A 21,358-nucleotide genomic window follows, 5' to 3' on the forward strand; every position below is an offset into this window, starting at 1 on the left:
AAAGTCTCCAGATCATATGACACAGGCCTCCTTAGAACTCCCTTCCATCACAGATTTAATATTACTTCCTAGTGTTCTAAAAACATTATCCACGTCCTCTCCTTGGACATTATTAAAAAAAATTACTAAAACTAAAACCGTCACTTTGTCAACTGTAATCCTAATAATGTGATAGTACTTGATATTGAAAACTACTTCTATTTTTGTACATACTAACATGTTGGAAACATAGGTGCTCAAACCTCCTTTAGCCCTGCCATGAGGTGAACTAACTGCTGGAGAAAAATAAGTTGTATAGCCATTGATGTGAACTGGTTCCATTGTCCACGTCTCTTGAAGACTAACAACATCATAGTTATTCAAGAGTGTAGCCCAGTTTTCATTTTCCAATTTAGATCTTATCCCTGCAATATTCCAGCTCATGAATGTCCATATGCCCTCATTTGTTTGGCTGACCATCGTATCTTCTTTACTACTAAGCTCCAAAATATCCCCTTGGAGTATCTCATTGTGTGGGCCATTACGACACACAGAGCCCTGCTCCTTGCTCGTGTGGTCGGCTGTGCCTATCTCGTTGGTTACAGTGGCATTTTCCATCCCACGGTCCCCAGGCTCTGGCCACCCGCAGGAGATAAGATTAGTGGTTCTAGTATCTGTGGCCAGTCAATCAATGTCCTCTAGCCCCTGCAAGGCGTAGAATCGATTTGATAATGGTATGTCAAAGTTAAAGTTATCTCTATATCTGGTCCTGTACTCCCCTTGCTACCATGGGTTAAAAGTAGTCATCCTAGGCTTCATTAATGGATAAAAATGAGTCAGGTCCATAGTTTGAATCCCACCATTACCATGGTTAGTATTCTAGTTGCAGATAAATCTCACTGCACTTCTGTCTCTAAAATTAACAATTATGCAGTCTCCAGGGAGGTCTTTTTGCCTATGAACAATCCAACTTACTCTTCGGACGTGTATAATCTCTGCTTGTATGTGTACCGGTAAGGGTCTGTTGCTGTCTAACCAATGTACTACCTTATTCTTGAGTTCTAGGTAGGTTTCCCCTCTGTCATTTCTTAACTCTGGCACCACCGCCATCACAACAGAATAGGGAGTTGACTGAGGGGGAAGGAACATATACGTTTGATCTTCTCAGTTCTATTAGTAGTCTTATCTGGATTTTTATTATTCTTGTCCCTAATGTCTTCCCTCCTTGTTGGTCCCATGCCAGACTCCCTCTCTGCCCCCTCTTGTCCAGAATTCTTATGGGCTTGTGCTTGGGTCTACCTAGAGGTAAGGTATGCTGAGCGAGGCGTTTATCGCCATTTACTGCTAGTGTCGTTGGCTTCCCAGTTACCTTTGGAGCGCCACTAACAATACTTACAGATGGGCTGGAGTTATATATAACTTGAATATTCATATGTTTTAGTATTTCTGAGTTGACTAAGCCCATCTTTTCTAGGTTCCTACTTTATCTACTAGGACCCTTAATCTTTCCACTATTGGTAAAATGAGTGATTTCATTAACTGCTCAAATTGACTCATAAGATCCGCCGGGCTTAGGGATAATATTTCTTGTTGGACACTACACCCCTCCTCATTGTGCTGCTGTTCAGCACTGTTAAGCTGTGGCCTACTCTTATCCCCCTTCTGAATCGATGGAATGGGAAACATTTTCTTCTGTTTACCTTTGGGTTTCCCCCTAAATGTATTTAAAGGCTGCAGTTTTCTACTAGATGTCAGTTTGCCCTTAAGTCCTTTCCCTCTTTGGTTTTGTAGGGGAATCACACTGACTGTCTTATCTACTAAGTTGGTATTGTTAATAATAGAATTATCTGTCCCCTCTACATCATCTGACATATTGATTATAATGGGGGGTTCCTCATTTAGCCGCATATTGGGTGTTAATGACAGCCTACTTTCCCAACATATAAAATCACTAGGAGGGCTTTGATGTGATATAGTAACACAGTTTAATTCTTTACCCGGGAAGTCCGCATATGAGTCCATGAGGATGGAATCCTGGGAAGTCGCCGTAGTTATAGAAGTGTTTACATGTGTATTTTTATCTTGTATGGATTGAGTAGGTAAACACATACTTGGGGGTAGTGAGAGGTGCCTCTCGGTGCTCTCTACTGCAGTGACGACAACCCCCTGGTTTTCTGTAACATCTTGTCTATTGCAGTCAGGCTTGGAAGTGGGGTTGTTGTTTGTGCTTTTTTTCTCAAGGAGGAACGAGTTAACATAGGTGTATTTTTACCCATATTTATCCTTATCAACTATAGAAATGCGATATAATACTTATCTGCAGTTCACTTATATGCAGATATGTGGACACAATGTACCTGGTACTAAGACCTGTTGGAAAAACCAAAGGGAGTGGACCTGCCCTGCCTCCTTTGGCCCCAGACGGCCACAGATGGCCCGCCCTTTGCCCGGCTTTGCCCGGCGCTGCCCGTGCGCTCCTGCAACGCGGGAGGAGAGCAGCTTCCGGCCGCGTATGATGCTGGCAGTTGGAGTCCCACGTGCCCGCTCTCCACACAGCGGCTTTTGGGTGGCTTTTGTGTGCGGCAGCGGGAGGCGGATTGATGCGGCAGCACAGGCAGCGTTTGGACCAGAATGAAGTGGCAAAAGGTAGGGTCTCAGCAAGTAGGGCCACAGAAGTTTGCAAAATGAACAGAGAAGCTCCCCGCTCCCCCGGAGGTGACGTTGATTTTTATGCGCCTACTGGCACGATAGCCCCGTGAGCGGCTTCCGGCCACGTAGGCTGCTGGGAGTTGGATTTCAGAGCAGAAGGGACCTGCCATAGGGATAATATGGGTGGCCTAAAGTAGGTCCAAAGATTACATATCACTCTGAGCCCAAGGGGATATTTCACAGACACATAGTAAAGAGAGTTATATCAAAATATATTTTATTATACGTTATGACAATTCATTCTTTTTTTCATTTTCTTTAGACAGTTTAGGGTTATAGATACACAATAAAAAGATGTTTTAAATAGAATAGCATAAATACTAGACAGGGCCCATATTCTCGAGGTTATTCTCACCAACACTCACGCAAACATTCATAAACAATCATACTTCACTTCACACAGTTGCCACCGATGTGTAAGATGGGCAAGAGACAAGATGGTATACAGTCACAAGGAGGTTTTTTGTAGGTTCCAAAGATGGAACAAGCACCGACGCGCGTTTTGGAGTGTCGGGCTGCACCTTCATCAGGGCGGAGGGAAGTGGGGCAAGAGACAAAATGAGGGCCACAGGCAATAGAAGGTTTCCTTGAATGGATAGAAGGGGTTGTAGTGCGATGATATCCTGCTCGCTGGGGGATCTGGTGGACTGGTGGGGTTTATTGTTGTTACCAGTGCAAGAGGCAGTTACGAGATATCAGGTAGGGTTTAGGTTCCTAAATCGGGAAGTTTGATGAAACTCTAATTGAGGTCACACTACATGTGAACTCTTGAATAGAAAGAGGGAAGACATGTTCCTCTCTGTGGCTCCCGGAGAATGGAATTAGAGTAGTGGAGAATCTCTCCTATTAATTTAATTGAGTACACCAGCAGCCTAAGAAAAGGACCCCATCTTTGGGTCCTGGGGAGGATTCACGGGATGAGGGGACAGGATGGAGGGTGCCCGTTTCTCTCAAAAGACTCCCGAGAGGCGTAGTAGGTGGAGGGAACAACGTCTCCTGTTAAAGGGTTGAAATCGTTACTCCGGGAAACGCATCGACCGCTTGCTGCCCGTGCGCTCCTGCAACGCGGGAGGTGACACTGATTTTTAGGTGCCTCCTGGCGCGATAGCCCCGTGAGCGGCTTCTGGCCGCGTAGGATGCTGGGAGTTGGAGTCCCTTGGGCCCGCTCTCCACACAGCGGCCGCACCTGGGTGGCGTGGGCGTGTGGCAGCGGGAGGCGGGTTGATGCGGCAGCACAGGCGGCGTGTGGACCAGAATGAAGCGGCAACAGGTAGGGTCTCAGCAAGTAGGGCCACAGAAGTTTGCAAAATGAATAGAGAAGCTCCAAGCTCCCCTGGAGATGACGCTGATTTTTATGCCCCTTCTGGCGTGATAGCCCCGTGAGCTGGTTCTGGCCGCGTAGGCTGCTGGGAGTTGGAGTCCCACGGGCCCGCTCTCCACACAGCAGCCACACCTGGGTGGTATGGGTGTGCGGCAGCAGGAGGCGGGTTGATGCAGCAGCACAGGCGGCGTGTGGACCAGAATGAAGCGGCAACAGGTAGGGTCTCAGCAAGTAGGGCCACAGAAGTTTGCAAAATGAACAGAGAAGCTCCCCGCTCCCCCGGAGGTGACGTTGATTTTTATGCGCCTCCTGGGGCGATAGCCCAGTGAGCGGCTTCCGACCGCATAGGCTGCTGGGAGTTGGAGTCCCACGGGCCCGATCTCCACACAGCGGCCGCACCTGGGTGGCGTGGGTGTGCGGCAGCGGGAGGCGGGTTGATGCAGCAGCACAGGCGGCGTGTGGACCAGAATGAAGTGGCAACAGGTAGGGTCTCAGCAAGTAGGGCCACAGAAGTTTGCAAAATAAACAGAGAAGCTCCTGTTAACAACACAATGGAAGCCCTGATTTTGGGACAGGGGAAACATGGCAGCTGCTAGCCCAATGGCCGTAGGTGACATCACGGGGGAAGTGCTGGTGGGAGAGCTCCAGATCCGCGGCCGTACGAAAGCTGGAATCAGAGCGTAAAGCAGGCGGAAAAGAAGCTTGCACAGAGACAGAGTCAGAACAAGTCAAGCTTGCCTGCAGTATGTCGAGGAGGTGGGAGGCAAGGAGAGGGGCCTGAGCAGAGAGGAAAAACAATGGAAGCAGCTGAAGGGTGGAGAGCTGAGCAGGAGTGTGGGCTGCAAACTGCATATGGAACAGGAAATAACAAGGAAGATGAGGCTCCCTCCAGGTCCATGCTGAGGACCAGGAACATCGAAGGTAAGGCAAATCTCCTTCCTATTTCCCTGGACACATTGCCAGAATTACCTAAAGGAGTTAAAACTATCATTAAGGCAAAACAGGGGAGACAAGGAGGGAGTTCTCAAGGTAGTGGGTTAGGAAAGTCTCCATTTGGGAAAACTAACGAGGGGAAAGGCACAACAAAATTTGGTGCTTTACCCTCTAGAGTTAAAATTCCTCCCTCACCTAAATCCTTTTTCTGTGTGCTTCCAAGTAAGCAGAAAAATGGTGCAGGGAGTTCAAGCCCCAGCTCAGAAGAGCGTACCTTAGAGCGCACCTCAGAAACGCCTGGAAATAGGGCTGGGGCTAATGCATCAGATACTACCATCAATGCAGACAAGAGTGCAAATAGTACACGTGGCTTGGTGGAATTGAGCGGGTCAAGGGATGAGACTGGGGCACCCCACGGAGACAGTATAACAGTCCTCTGGAGCAATAGGTTTGCTGTGCTGGCATCAACTGAAGACCAGGAAGTTCTGCTCCAAGATGTAAATGGGGATAGACAAAGTAGCACAGATATGGGAACGCTTAAAGCAAGCAAAGATGCAGAAACCTCACTGGGAAGCATATTATTGGATCTATAGAGAGATATACAAAATGTTTTGAGGTCTCAGAGGCAAATCAACTAGGCATATAAGCTTCATGTTCTGACCTAACGCAAAAGATGTATGAAGTAACCCTGTGAACTAAGAATTTAGAGGAAGAAGTAGGCACAGTGAAACAGGATGTTGAGAAGAATGTATCTGAGATTTCCAAACTCGGATTTCAAAATCAAGCCCCAAGAGAAGATCTGAAGAGAGTGGAGAACCATTCTCTCAGAAATAATCTAAGGTTTATGAATATTCCTGAAACCGAGGAAGGGTAAGATATGAAGGCCTTCATAATCTCACTCTTACGGAAATCAATTCCGAAAGATAAGAAGGAGATCAATCTCGAGCATGAAATTCAGTGGGTGCGGCCAGCTGGAAGCAAGATGGCGGATTGAAGCCGCTGCAGTGAGGACGCTTCCTTGGGACCCCCCCTACCTCCGCAAGAACAGATCAGAGGAGCGTTACACAGAATGGAGCAGAGCACTGATTAACGCGATTAACGCAAGCGGATAAGTGAAGCAGTGATTTTCTACCTTCTTGGATCCTTTTTATTGCTGCAGATAGCCGCTACCGCTTTTTTTTACCTTTCCTTGCTTGCTCCTTTGCTGGGACGGCAGAATCGGCGGAATCGGCTGACCGGCGTGATTGACCGAATTGACCGAGCAGGGGCGGAGCTGACTGCCAGAGCATTTCTGCTTGCTTAGGCGGGCGGGCGGTGGCTGAAGGCGTTTCACTTTCCTGCACCTTTGCCTGCACCTTTGCCTGACAGAAATCAGCGGGACTGATAGAGAGGGCGAAGTTGGCTGCTGAGCAATTTTGCGGAGCAGAGCGGAGTTGACCACGGAAAACCAATGAAATTACTGAAACCATCGCCGCCCTAACCAGCAGCAGTGGTGGTATTGCTGGAGGGGGAAGACGGAGGCGGAGGCTCAGTAAAGCCGAATAACTCGAATGAAAGGGCGGAAACAAGCAAAAGGAAGCATACTGACTACTAGCAGGGGGGTGCCTAGTTCTGCAGTAGCAGAAACTGGTGAAAGTGGATAGGCTCGAAACTGGTGAAAGTGGATAGGCTGAGGATTGGCAGCCAAGCAGCAGATATCTGAGATAGAGACAGAGACATTAGTAGACGTGAAATACGCCAGCAGAACAGACGAAAGTGGCGAGAACAAGGAGTAAAAAAAAGCTGGAAGGCAGTGCTACAATGGCCCCTAAAAATGCACCCAAGAACCCTCCTCGGCAGAATAAACTACACAAGGAGAACACTGAAGGTAAAGAGACTGCAGAGCCGGCTGCACTAACAAAAGAAGTAGTAACAACAACGCAAGCAGTGGTAGAAGTAACCGCGAAAACCCCAACAGAAGCAGCCAAACCAATCGCTGGATCTCCCTTCAACGCACAAGGCAAGCAAAGCGGTAAGCAAGTGACCATTTCTCTACCAGTAGCTGAGGGTTCTAGAGTGGACGAACCAGTAGTAAATGCAGCTAAAAATGTGACAGTGATAGGGAAAAATGAAAATTAAAGTGCTAATAACAAAGCGCCGGTTAACTCTCTGGCTCTTTCCAGCTCTGGGGGACACAAGAATATAAATACAATCAGCTCTCATACTGACAAAGACACTATAGCATCCCCTACAGCTCCCACAGTTATGACTACTACAGCTATTACAGCCAAAGCTAATTTAACCCAGCCAGGAGATGATACTGGGGGTCTTATTCAAAAACCTGTAGAGATACATCGAGCTAATGAGGGGTCAAGCAAGTCAGCACAGACTCAGGACATGGATACTAATATGAAGAAAGCTAATGTGACTCTTGAAGACGCTGAAGATGCAGTCTCTAATCTAAAAGATCAGCCAAGCAACCAAAACTTAGGCTCCACAAACATAGATACAATAAGTGTGACTATTGTAAATGCGGGAAACGTCCTGCTCGGATCTTTATCTAGGAAAGGGGAGGACTCCGCGAAAGTTGATGTCTCAGGAGCTTCTGGTGTGGAGTCTAATGAGGATGAATATGAGGATCTGGTTACTGAGGAAGGGGTTGAGGGTGATGAAAATGAGGATGACTCTGTTACAATCATGAATGGCAAGACTACCGGTCTACTTAAAAGGGGAGGGAAGGCAAAAGCTAAGACCAAAAAGGGCAGAAGCTTGAACTTTAACTCTATGTCATCGACACTAGCATCTGCAAGCGCCAGGGAGAAACTCTTGATAGATCAGAGTCCATTACGTAAGTGGATACAAGCCAAGGGTGGTGTTAAAACCTTGGCTATGCGTCTTTCTGGTAATAACCCCACGGAGGATATGAGCAATACTAAGACCCCCTCTGACTCTTTAACAGCAGGTGTGCCAAGAGTGGTAGATGATGAGGATTCTGTCTTAGATATAATAGAAGGTGAGACAGTGGAATCACCATCTCCTCAACACTCTGTCTGTGTTGATTCAACCTAGCTACCTTTTTGATACCATGCCCTTCTGCGATACTAACTCTCCCCCAAAAATCACACCCAGAATCTGCAACAGCCCCTGCTGCTGCGGGTACTTCTTTGGATCTGATTTTGCAGACCCTTCTGGAGCACCGTCAAGAGGTTCTGCATAACTTCTCTCAGTTAAGGGAAGATAATTGCAAAATGCAGAGTTGTCTGCAGGAGGTCACAGGTAGACTACATAATGTTACAGAGGAGATAGTCGAAATCTAACAGAGGATTGTTACGGTTGAAGAAACTTTGGCTACTACGGTTGTTTCTTCAGAATGCCAGGACAAAGACATTGTAATGCTTAAAAATAAAGTCGAAGACTTGGAAAATCGCCAGCGGCGCCAAAATCTGCGCATTTTTGGAATTCCAGAGGGATCCGAAGGGGCCGACGCTCGGGCGTACATGGTCAAGCTACTGCACAAAGCTTTCCCAGATCTCTCTGATTGGGATTGGGACTCCCAAGTACAGAGAGCTCACAGATTGCCCATGTTTGCTAAAAACAAGGATAGCAGATATCCAAGGCCCATCCTGATCTATCTGGGGAATTTTTTACTGAGACAAGCAATTTCCATCAAGGCTAGACCTAATACTCCAGTGACGGTAGATAATATTACGTTTTTCATGAAGTCCGACTTGAGCAAGGCCACAATGGACAAGCGATGGGAACTGAGAAAATTGATAGATCCTTTGAAATCGAAGGGGGCGGTGGTCTATCTACAAGAACCTGCTAGGCTCAAAATTATAAAGTCAGGTCACACCCGCATTTTTAATGATTTCAAAGAGGCCGAACAATTTCTCGCATCATTAACAAACGATCGCTAAAAACACCAGAAGTACCGCACTTTATGATTTAAAGAGACTTGATTAGTTGTTTTGCTTCTCTTCTTTTTCTCCTCTATCTTTGTTAATTTGACACTACTATATGAAATATTTTTATTTATTTTTCTTTTTTTGCTCTCTACTCCGATAATACGATACTTAAGTATGTATGATTGAATGCAGAGGGGGAGGATCCTGGGAGGGTCCACACTCTCTCGCTGCCCAATCAGCGGCAGCAGAAGATAGGGTTAGGCTTCCGGGTAGGTACAGGGTGGGGGGAGGGACATAGGTCTAGACCTAGGGGTGGTTGTGGGAGGGGAGGGGGTTTAACTGAAAAGAGTATCACAGGCAGGTACGATTCATGCTACAAATTTATAATTTCAGAAGGGGTATATATGCCATTAGAAGCGGTTATTAAGAACATTTCTGAATTAAGAAATGTGCCAAGTTAACTGCCTTGCATGGAACGTATCAGGGTTGAATAATAGGAGTAAAAGACAGCTTGTATTTGAAGAGTTAAGGATGTATAACCCTCACTTGGCACTGCTAAATGAAACACATATAAGATATCGAGATAGGAAAATGCTGGTGCAAGGGGGGTATGAGTTGATAGCTAGCACATCTCTAAATACCTCGATACGTGGGGTAGCTATACTAAAGAAAAAAACATTCAAGGTTGAGGTTAATAGGGTAGCATCTGACAAAGCGGGTAGATGGGTCATCGCTCAAATCACGTTATCAGCTGTTAAGTACACCATATGTGCAGTATATGGGTCCAATCATGATGATGCTGCAGTCTTTGATCGTTTAAATATAGAACTACTAGGGTGGGAGGGAGAGATATTAATCATGGGGGATTTCAACTGTGTTATAAACTATGCAATAGACACAACCAAGAGTACCCCCTCGCAGCGAATGTGTAAGACTAGGGCATCCATTTTAGAGCTGGCCCGTATACATAAATTAAAAGACATCTGGAGACAGCTACACCCTACATTGGCGGAATACACTTACCATTCTATACCTCATAAAATGTATTCCCATATAGACATGGCCTGGGCAACGAGCCAAATTACCAACGGCTGTAAAATGGAGATCTGCCCAAAGGTAATGTCGGACCATAACCCTATAATGGTAATTTTTAAGGTACTCTCTTCAAAGAAAGAACCCAGGCTATTTTCTTTACCCAGACACCTCTTATCTGATAACACGTTTATTCCTTTACTGAAAGCTCACATTAAGGAATTTTTAGAGTTTAATATTGATTTGACTAAGATTACTTCAGTTTGGGATTGTTGCAAGGCCAGTATTAGAGGATTTGCACAGCAATATATTATTCAGCAGAATTTCAATCAGAAAGCAGAGACTCAATGCTTAATCTCAGGAATTAGAGTGTTAGAAGAACATCTGGCCGAGATTGCTAGAAAAGAAAGCGCAGGAGCCCCTAATAATTTAAACAAAGACAGACTTGAACTTAAAATAAATACGCTGTGCTGCGAGACTAAAAAATTCTTAAGAGATAAAGTTACTGCTAAATTACACAAATATAAAATTACACAGTATGAGAGCGGTGACAGAATAGGAAAAATACTTGCTTATAAAATAGCCGACGAATGAGCCACTTCTCTAATTAAGAGTATAAAAGGAACAGAAGGTATTATTTATACTCAACCTGATAAGATACTGCAGCAATTTGCTGATTACTACACTAAGCTGTATACCCCCGAGAATGTGCCTTCAACTGATTTGGTGCAGAATTATATCAGAAATAACTGGCAATCGGAGAATGATTCGATATGTATGGAAGAGTTAGAAAAAGATTATACTGAAGAAGAATTAAAATTAGCCATTTTCTCCCTCCCATCTGGAAAGGCTGCCGGAGATGACACCCTCCCTATTGAAATTTATAAATTATGCTTGGAAGAGCTCGTGCCTGTACTTTGTTTGGTTATTAATCAGATTGTTACAGAGGACGGGGCCCCGTCATCTTGGAACACCGCCAAAATTATATTTTTTTTAAAAAAGAATAAAACTCCCACGGAATGTGGATCTTACCGCCCAATTTCTTTGATCAATGCTGATGCCAAGGTTTTTGCCAAATTACTAGCCTTGAGACTGTCCCCCATTATGCCGAGAATGGTTAGCAAACATCAGCATGGTTTTGTATCAGGTAGAGATATGACGCAGCATGTAAATACGGCCATCACAGTGCTTGACATGGCCGCAGCTAACTCCACCCCACTCGGTATTATACTACTTGACGCTGAAAAAGCATTTGTCCGAGTGGGGTGGGATTACCTGTGGTCAGTTTTGAAAGCAATGGGGTTTAAAAGCAAGTTCATTACTAAGATAAAAGCACTTTACTATTTACCTAATGCATTAATTGGATACGACTGCCTACTTTCTACTAAATTTCCCATTAGAAGAGGAACACGGCAGGGTTGCCCTTTATCACCCCTTTTATTCTCCCTCTCTATGGAACCTTTTATCAACGCCATACAGCTTCAAATTATGATAAAACCATTTACATTCGGGGAAAACTCTCTTAAAATAACAGCATACGCCGATGATTTAGCAATCTATACAAACGATGTGACTGAATCCATGTTAGGTATAGTTAAAGAGGCAGAAATCTTTGGAAAAGTTTCGGGTTATAAGCTAAACCTAGACAAAACACAAATAATAGCCAACTATAAACCGCCAGTACCTCTGGTAGGAGTATGCTATGCTGCTACTTACCTAGGCATTAAGCTAACATCCAATATAAGGGAAATTATTTTACTGAACTATGATGCTTTATTAAAAGAAACTGAGGCCCTCCTTAAAAAATGGCATAAGGTACCTTTAAATCTTATCGGGAGAATCAACCTTATTAAAATGAACATCCTGCCAAAATGTTTATACTTATTCAGATGTATACCACTGAAAATAAACACAGTCTTTTTCAGAAAACTAGATGGCATATTGGGCAGCTTCATTTGGGGTTATAAAAAGAACCGAAGAGCACTCTCCTTTCTGAAACTCCCATTTATAAAAGGAGGGCTTAATTTCCCAGATTTCCGATTGTATTATATCGCATCATTTTTGGGGCGGTTACAGAGCTTATTTAATTCCAGCAATCCATACTTTTTTCATCAATTTATGCTGGGGCCAGATTGCTTGCAGTTTTTGGCCAGAAGTAATGACCCAAACTACTTCAAAAGAGTGAGGTGTAAGACCGCAAAGGACATGATTAACATCTGGAGGATAGTTATGAATCAGAATAAGCTATCATTTTATCACCCTCTTTTAAGTCTTTGGAACAACCCAGGTTTACCTAGCATTTTTTCTGATTCTGGGTGTAAAATATGGGTGAGTCAAGGTATATTGAAACTCGGGGATCTTTACGGCTCCTCAGGTTTTTTGGAGTTCGAAACATTAAGGTTATTGTATAAACTACCAGAGCATACTTATTTTAAATATACACAAATTTGTGACTTTCTTGTAAGAAAATTAAAACTGAAAGAGATTCTGGATTCGGAATTTTTGGCAATGTTTGTACAAGGGAGAGGAAAATCAAATAGTAACTATTAGCGAGGGATATAAGTGTCTTACTGAAAATAAACTAGACGAGTGTCCAAAAATAGCAGAGAAATGGGCCTTATGCTTTCCAATAGGTATCACCTCGAATGAAATATCTTACTTTTTAAAGAAAATGAAATGAAATGAATGAAAATGAAAATATGTTTATTGATCGCGATTGCTGCCCAAGGGCGTCCAAGCGCTGAGCTGAGGCGGAAATGACCAGGAACGGAAGTTTAAGACACAAAGGATTTAGCAAACAGTAGTGTCTTCAGGTTTTTCCGGAATAGGAGCAGATTTGGGTTGGACCGGAGTGAGAGGGGGAGGGCATTCCAGAGCTTGGCGGTATTCAGAGAGAACAGCCTACCACCCGACCTGGCTCTCTTCACTCTGGGGACAACAGCAAGGAAAGCCTCCATCGACCAAAGGTTCCTGTTTGGGTGATAGGGGATGACAAGGTCGTTATTAATGGGTGGGCCTGTTTTCCAGAAGGCGTGATGTGCCATGCATAGCGCCTTGAATGCTACTCTCTGCCTCACTGGCAGCCAGTGGAGACTCTTCAGAGCAGGTCTGGCTGACTGGGATCGTGGGATCTGCAGCAGGGTGCGCGCTGCACAGTTTTGTACGACCTGCAGTTTCCGGAGGGTCATTTCGGGTGCCCCAACATACAGGGCATTGTTTGAATCCAGACGGGACTGAATGAGGCCTTGTACCGCCACCTTTCTAGCCTCTAAAGGTAGAAGCGGGAGGATCTTTCTCAGAATTCTTAGTAGGCCAAAGCATGTGGCGGACAACTTAGTGGCCTGGGTGGAGAAGGAAAGTTTGTTGTCCAGCCACACTCCCAGGCTCTTGACACTCTCCTTGGGGGTGGGAGGAGGGCCCAGTGCACGGGGCCATAAGGAGGTGAAAGGCACTGGAGAAATTGATACGTTGGTTCACTCTTCAAGTTTAAAACTGCAAGCATATAAAACAATTTGCCAACTTTACCACACTCCTCTGCAAACAAGCAAATGGTCCTCGAATAATGTTTTTAACGATCGAACCAAATGCCCCAAATGTCACCTACAGGCGGCAGATCTAGAACACATGTTGGTTCTATGCCCTGCGCTAGCTTCGTTTTGGGACAGTATAGGGAAGATACTGAGATTGAAATTGTTAATTGATGCACCTTTAACATCTGAAATGATTCTGTTAGGTATACAGCCCAATCCTACACCTTTTCAAAATTTAATTTTTATTGTGCTGGCATGTGCAAGGTTAGTTTTGGCCAGAGCTTGGATAGCTGATCAAGCACCTAATGCGAATGAATGGTGGTGCTTGGTTAAAGAGATACATCATATGGAGCTATCTCTAGCCAGAAAAAGAGGAGTAAAAGCAATGATTAAAGTAAAGAGAATATGGGGAGGCATGTTTTATACACCCGATACTAACTAACTTGAACTGAAGCCGTGACTAACTCTAATTCAGATAAGATTGTATTTATTTGTGTAAATCCTTCCTGTATTGTATTTATTTGCCCGTCTGAGAATTGACTATTATTTACTAGCTTTGGTTAACTGCTTTTTGTAATATTTTTAAAGACACTGGAAATTATGTACAACAAAATTTTGATTATTCTGTTTAAATCTGCCTGTGATATCCATTAATAAAAAGGTTTAAAAAAAAAAAAAAGAAATTCAGTGGGTGCACAGAGAACCATTCCGGCGCAATTTGCAAAGAACCAAACCTCGGAAGATCTTGGTTAACTTCCTCTCCTATACCATCAAGGAAGAGATACTCAGTAGAGCAATAAAAAATCATCCCTATTCGGTAAATGGATATTCCTTGCTTGTTGTATCTCATGTGTGTAAGACTACAGAACAGAGGCAGTGGTAGTTAGGAGGCAAGATGGAGGAGCTCCGGAAGATGGGAACAAAAGTTTAGCTCTATAGTCCTAATTTTACAACCTGCTAAAGACCCAGTAAAGGCGGAATGGTACTGGACGATATCCCTGCTAAATGCAGATTATAAGATCTTTGTCAGCATTTTAGCAGGGAGGTTGTCAGATATGTATCTAAGCAGATACATGAGGACCAAAAGGGGTTTATCCCTGGGAGACAAATGCATGAATTGACCCTGCAATTAATAGGGTGTATTGATAAAGCTAGAGCAAGGTCGGCTCCTTTGGTGGTGGTCACATTGGACGCCGCCAAACCGCTTGACCGAGACTGCTGGGGGTATTTATGGGCCGTACTGGAGATTATGGGGTTCGGGCCCTCTTTCTTATCTACACTAAACCAGGATCTTCCTTAATGGAGCTCTTACTAAGGGTTTTATGATATTTGAGAGACGAGACAGGGCTGCCCCATTTCTCCTTTGTTGTGTGATATATGTATTGAGCCATTCGCCCAGACGCTCCATCAAGATGACCAGGTCAAGGCTTTCTGTGTGGGAGCATTTGGTAAGAAAATCGCTTTGTATGCGGATGACCTAATTGTCTATACAGCAGACCATGTTACCACAATCCCAAGAGTAGAACGATTAGCAGAAGAATATGGGGCCTTTTCAGGATACCTAGTAAATAAGGAAAACAATGGGATTATGTGTTGGAATATTCCAGATTGGAGGGGGAGTGTCCAGAGAGAGATTAGGTTTTTGGGAATAAGTATTGTCAACACATTGCAGGATATACCGCAACATAATCTAGAGAGGGTTGCTAAGGATATTGAGAAAGCACTAACTAGGTGGATGAACCTCCCATTAACACTATATGGAAGGGTTATTGTGTTAGTGCCAAAGCTTACATTTCGTTTTACTGTATACCTCGTACCTTCCAGAGAGGCCTGATAGATAAATTGAGCATTTTTGTGTGGGCAGATAAGGGAGCACGTATGTCCTGGAAGAAACTGCAATTCAAATTGGCAAATGGAGGGTTAGCATTACCAGACCTAAGGTCATATTACATGGCTTTCCATTTTAAGAACTATAGAGTGCTATTATGTACACCGGGGAACAGGTGTGGGGTGGCTTGCTAGAGGAGATGGTTAAAGAGTGGGGCCCAAAAGGGTTTTTGTTTAAATTCGGGACAAAGAATTGTTTTTTTTAAACATTCACAACACAATGGTGTATCCACTCCCTCTTACTGTACAGTGTTATCTTGAGAAAGGTGGTTCATGACATGACACAAATTTAAGCTTTAGTGGTAATAGGACTGATTAAGACTACTGGTCTGGTCCTGACAACATTGTCATGATCCCTAATGTCACCTCTTTCATGGTTAGAAGACAAAACCCAACAATTATTCTACTCAAAACGCCTACCTCCACAACCAACATACAGACTGTGGTCTGTGCATAAATCCATGCAGCAATCTGAGACTCTTAAAAATGGTCCCCAAAAGATTAATTGCGTTCAAAATGGATTCCTTCCTCAATTCAAGTACCAGGAACCTGGTTCCCGCACCCTGTGTCTTCCACCCTAGGCCAAGTGAGGAGCACACCTATCACAGTGACCCTCGCATATGAGCAGCTGTGATTCCATCTAAGGAAAATCAAAAAATCTTTACATCATCTCTTCTACCTTCCTGAAGTGAGAACAGCAGGCATCAGCACAAATTGTGGAGTAGAGAAGGATACTGTATTTCTTTGATAACAAGAATGCCACTTGGACCAAAATCCATGTCATCACTTTTTGTTTCACCAAAGCCACGTATTTCTTCCATGGGGCTAGAAGACATTATAAAACAAATAAAACTTCCACTAAAGCATCTGAACCCAAGCTTGACTGACAAAATAAGTCCACAAGAACCAACAATATCTTCCTTAACCACTGGCACCAGTGGGTCATCAGATAGCTGAGGGTGCTAGGGAAGAGGGTCTGGGAGCCGAACCTGGAGCATGTGCATCGCCCTCGAGCCACACAGGTCACCATCAAGATGGCTGCAGGAGCTTAGAACTTTGTACTAATACACTAAAACTAGAGAGGAAAGAAAAATATCCACCAGGAAGACCACCAAGGTTTCCCCCCAGGTACAGCTTGATGTATTTGAGAAAGTTGCAATAATTGAAAGAGTTTGTGAAAATCCGAAGCCAGCACAGGGAACCGATCTCTTTACTTCCAGCTGCCAGAAACTAGGAGGTGCTTACCACCAACCTGAAGACTAGAGAAATGAAAGATCCTGCATCACGGGCAAGATGTACAAATAGCTCACACCTCAGCGTGAAGCCAGATATGATCTGGGATGTATCTATGAGCAGTCTACAAGCATGCACCATTTCTTCTAGAACATTCTCCCTCTAAAAAGGAGCATTATAGAAGCATAATAACGTGCCGATAGTTTACCCAGTACATGATCCAGGTTTGATAAGCTTGCATTGGCCTTCAGTATGTGTGCTGTGTTTTGCTGCTATGTCACAATAAGGGCCTAATTGAACTGTATACTTTTTGTCAGTAAGCAACACTTGGCATAAAAACATAAAACTCTGCCATGCCTTAGAATATTCTCATCTATTTACACCATATTGAAATGCCACCAGGTCCTGCCATCTGTACCTATAATTTTTGTCATTCAATTTTCAGGAAAATTAGCAACAGATAAGCTAAAGAGAGAACAAGAGGAAGCAAAGAGGAAGCAGCTGCAAGAGGAGGCAGAGCGGAAGCAGCGGGAAGAAGCAAAACGAAAAAAGATGGAGGAAGAGAAGCGACAACAGGAACGTCAGGAGAGGTTGAGACAGATTGAGCAAGAAATGGAGAGAGAAAGACAAAGCATTGATTGCAGACTGAAGAAAACAAAAGAGAAATTGAGAAACATGAGCCTCCAACGAGGACAATCCAACGAAGAACGCTTGCGCGTCACGGATTTTAGTACGGACGATGATTCTGAACTCGTTGAGATCAATGAGGTACAGTAGACTAAAACAGTCATCTAACATCTCTTAATTGGAGTCAAAAAATGTGGGGAGCATTGTTTTAGGATGTGGGGTCAAGAGGGGCACAACGTGTGGAAGTGACAGAGTAGAGCCTGGGAGTGATAAACTTGATGTAACAAGAGAGAGAAGTGAGGGCATCAGGGGTAGGTTCACTGCTGTGTGGGAAATGTCAGTACCAATAAAACGAGCAGTGGTAGAACCAAGGGGACTGAGTAAGAAATGTCAGTGCCAATCAAGCAAGCACTGGTAGAACCAAGGGAAGGTGTTCAAACAGTGGGAAATGGAGACATGGGGTCACCAGTAAGAAACCTATGACTGTGAGTGAGTAATGGTGAAGGGTCTGAATAAGAGGAGAACAAACATTGTGAAAATGTGAATGGGATGCGAAGAACAAGGCAGCAATGGAAGCACAAAAGGAGACACGACCGTGAGGGAGACATGGCGAGAGAAAAGGAAAACTATCATCACACTAGCCACCCTTCGCAGACCCCATGGAAGCTGTCATAGGTGAAATGGTGCCCATACTATGACTGTCAACAGCTCTTAATCTATACTCTTCTGCCTCCCTAATACGACCATTATTGGAATGCCCTTCTTCAAGATATGAAAGGCTCGGCCCTGCGTTTTCTATCCTTCTGCTTGTAAATGTCCATCCTCCAGTTCACGCCTTAAGGCCCAGCAGGCGCTCACATGTGATAAAAGTTTTTATGTATCAACACTTATCTTTTGGTCAACTCATAGGCTTGTCTACCCCTCCACCCCCATCTCTCTCATCTAGTTTTAATTTGTGAGCCAACAAGTACAAGGGCTTCATAATACTACATGTCTGTCATTGATCAGATTACCCCATAAACAACCTGAAAACAGGGTCCGTCCAATATCCCTCTTGTCAATCATTCAGTAATGAATTAGCCCTCTGCCGTGTAGTTAATATGGCGTGACTCCGATCTTTCTGGGGTTGTGATTAACTTCACAAGATTACATGTAAAAAACATCTAAAAACCTTTCTGGTAATATAGGTTACTTTTTAGATTGAGCATGGGCTGGGCAAGCACTGCTCTGCAAGGCATGCTGTACTGAGGTATGGCATAGAGGCTTGACCCATTTCCCGCCCATCTTTTCAATTGACTCCTGTTACTGTCCTTGCAAAATCATTACTTTTCTTTTGTGAATATACTCAGTATTCACTACTTGCTACAGCCTTGACTTCATTTGTAACCTCCCATAACGACTGGACTTTACTTGTGTTGTTACACGATCTACGTTATGTAGTCAGTGAGCACTATTGTATGTTCTTCCCCTATTCCACCCATGACATCACAGCATGCTGAACGCTTTAGTATTATTACTAATGTATGAACTGCTCTGGAAAGACCACCACTGCATCCATTTCTTCTTCCCAAAACCCACTGCACACAAGTGCACACCCCGCCTCCCATGTAGAAACTGGAACAAAGTCTCCGAAGAACACCTCACCTCTGTCCTTAGCTGCTCTCCTCCCCCTACCACAACAGACGCCAGCACAGCAGCAAGCTACCTCCACCAATGGGTCACCAGCTGCGCCAACACTCTCGCCCCCCTCCAGAACACCACAAGACAAAACAACACGAAAGCCACCTGGTTCACCACAGACCTCCGAGAATCCAAGCGCTCTTGCAGACAATTGGAGAAAAATTTGAGAAACAGAAAAACCCTGAAAGCACGCTCCGCCTACAAAACAGCCATCACAACACACCACCAACTCATCAAATCTACAAAGAAAAACGTAATCCAAGACACAATCCTCACCAAAGTCCACAAATCGAAGGAACTATCATACAGGAATTTGCCAAACCCAACAGCGAAACAACTGATGTCTTTCCCTTCCAATACCTCTGCAACAAACTCCGCCCCTTCATCCCCCTCAAGCTCAAGACTCTCTACAACAATTTTTACGACCAATACCACGGAAATGCCTTAACACCCCCACCAGCGATGCCTCCAGACAGAACCTCCTCAAGTGGACCCCTCTCACCAAAGAAGACACCACAAAGACAATGAAAAGCATCTACTCCGGATCACCTACTGACTCCTGTGCACCACACATCTTCCACAGGGCCGTCATTACCAGGTCACCCGAACTACGCTGAACTATGGAGTGCTTACGCAATATAGCTACATTGCCGCGCCGGAGTCAAACCCCTCCTTAAGATGCATTCTGAAGACCCGACAGATCTCAAAAACTTCAGGACCATCTCACTACTCCCTTTCGCCACCAAAGTCATCCAGAAATCCATTAACACCCAGCAAGCACAATTTATAGAAACCAACAACATCCTAGACACATCTTAATCCAGATCCCGCAGCAGTCACAGGACTTAGACCACCCTTATAGCCTTCACCTTGACATCTACGTCCTCCTCAACCAAGGCCACACCGTAGCCCTCATCCTCCTGGACCTTTCAGCAACCTTGAACACCATCTCTCACTGCACACTAGCAACCAGACTCCCTGACGTCAGCATCCAGGGAACAGCATTTGACTGGATTCGATCTTTTCTCAAAGCATCATACACAGAATAGGACCTCTCCGAGCAAACAGAGATCAGATGCGGAGTACCCTGAGGATTCTCCCTCAGCCCCAGGCTCTTCAACATGTATATGGCAGCCCTCGCAACCATCATCAAAAAACACAGACTCAACATAGTCTCATACCCATATGACACCCAGCTCATCCTCTCCTTCCTTGAGGAACCTGGCAGCACAAGGCACAGTTTCCAAGATGGGATGAAAGACATTGCAACCTGGATGACTAACAGCTGCCTGAATCTCAATGCGGAGCTCCAACTCTCGCATGGGACAACACCTGGAAACCTTGGAAACCAATCAACCCCAACGGACCACACAACGGACCACGCATGCAACGTCGGCATCATACTCCACTCTTCATTCAACATGAACCGTCAGATCAACGCCATGTCCTCCAGTTGCTTCAACACCGACCACATACTTTGCAAGGCCTTCAGATGGATTTCCCAATACCAGAAAGACTGTCACCTACACACTCATCACCAGCAGACTGGACTACGGACATGCCCTCTATGCAGGAATCAACAAAAAACTCTTCTGCAAACTCCAGACTATCCAGAACGTCACAGCCAGACCCATCCTCAACATCTCATGACAAGACCACATCACCTAACACCTCCGTGATCTCCACTGGCTTCCTGCCAAAAGAAGAATAACCTTCACGCTGCTCACACACCTATAACGCTCTCCACAACACCGGGTCCCAATACCACAACAAACGGATCTCCTTCCACGCCCCCAAGAGGTACCTCTGCTCTACCAACCTCACCGTAGCCAATGTCCCCCCACATCCAGAGGGCCACAACAGGAAGCAGCTCCTTTTCTTACCTCACGGCCAAGACCTTGAACAAACTGCCCCACTAAATCCGACGAAGCCCAACACTGCACCATTTCAAAAAGGACCTCAAGACCTGGTGGCTCTTTGAATGACCTTCGGAGCTGCCCGGACCCCCAGCGCCTTTAAACCCTCATTTGTGAGTACTGTAATATGCTAAAGAACCCCTGATTGATTGATTGATTGATTGATTGATTGATTGAGATGTACCTCCCACACTTCCTTCCATCCTGAATGAACTGAGTAGCCATTGCTCAACTGGAACTCCAAATATAACCACGTACTATTGATTTTTTAACACAACAAATTAAATACAATTATATCAATATAATCATAAAAGCCAAAATGAGAGATACCCAGGAAATAGAAGTACTCAAAGACACAGCTTAAGTAATCAATGATGTTTCATGAACTTAAAACAAATATATACCATTACATCACATGCGTTTACAATGAGTTGCTCTAGATGGCGCGTTGGATTTAGGAATAGTATACTTTATTATTCCAACTCCAGTGTGTGCATCAGTAGGGAAGGAGTTGGAATAGTAACTTATACTATTCCTCAGTTTAGAGCGTTGTAAAGGTAATGCGATCTAATGACCACATTGTTAAGGTTGTTTCCCACTTAAAACACATTAAATATCCAAATGCAA

The 21,358-nt window shown here is 44.5% G+C and overlaps 1 protein-coding gene across 1 annotated transcript in view; it reads left to right on the forward strand.

Annotated features, from left to right (window-relative positions):
• The window catches only part of LOC147725828 (uncharacterized), a 492,715-nt gene that overhangs the window by 317,941 nt on the left and 153,416 nt on the right, over positions 1-21,358 (forward strand). Inside the window, exon 5 of the mRNA XM_086960004.1 lies at positions 16,954-17,276. Within this exon, the coding sequence (XP_086816130.1) occupies positions 16,954-17,276 (323 nt within the window). The remainder of the gene's footprint in view (positions 1-16,953; positions 17,277-21,358) is intronic.

This window comes from Lissotriton vulgaris, chromosome 3_1 (genome assembly GCF_964263255.1).
Source record: "Lissotriton vulgaris chromosome 3_1, aLisVul1.2, whole genome shotgun sequence".
Taxonomy (NCBI): domain Eukaryota; kingdom Metazoa; phylum Chordata; class Amphibia; order Caudata; family Salamandridae; genus Lissotriton; species Lissotriton vulgaris.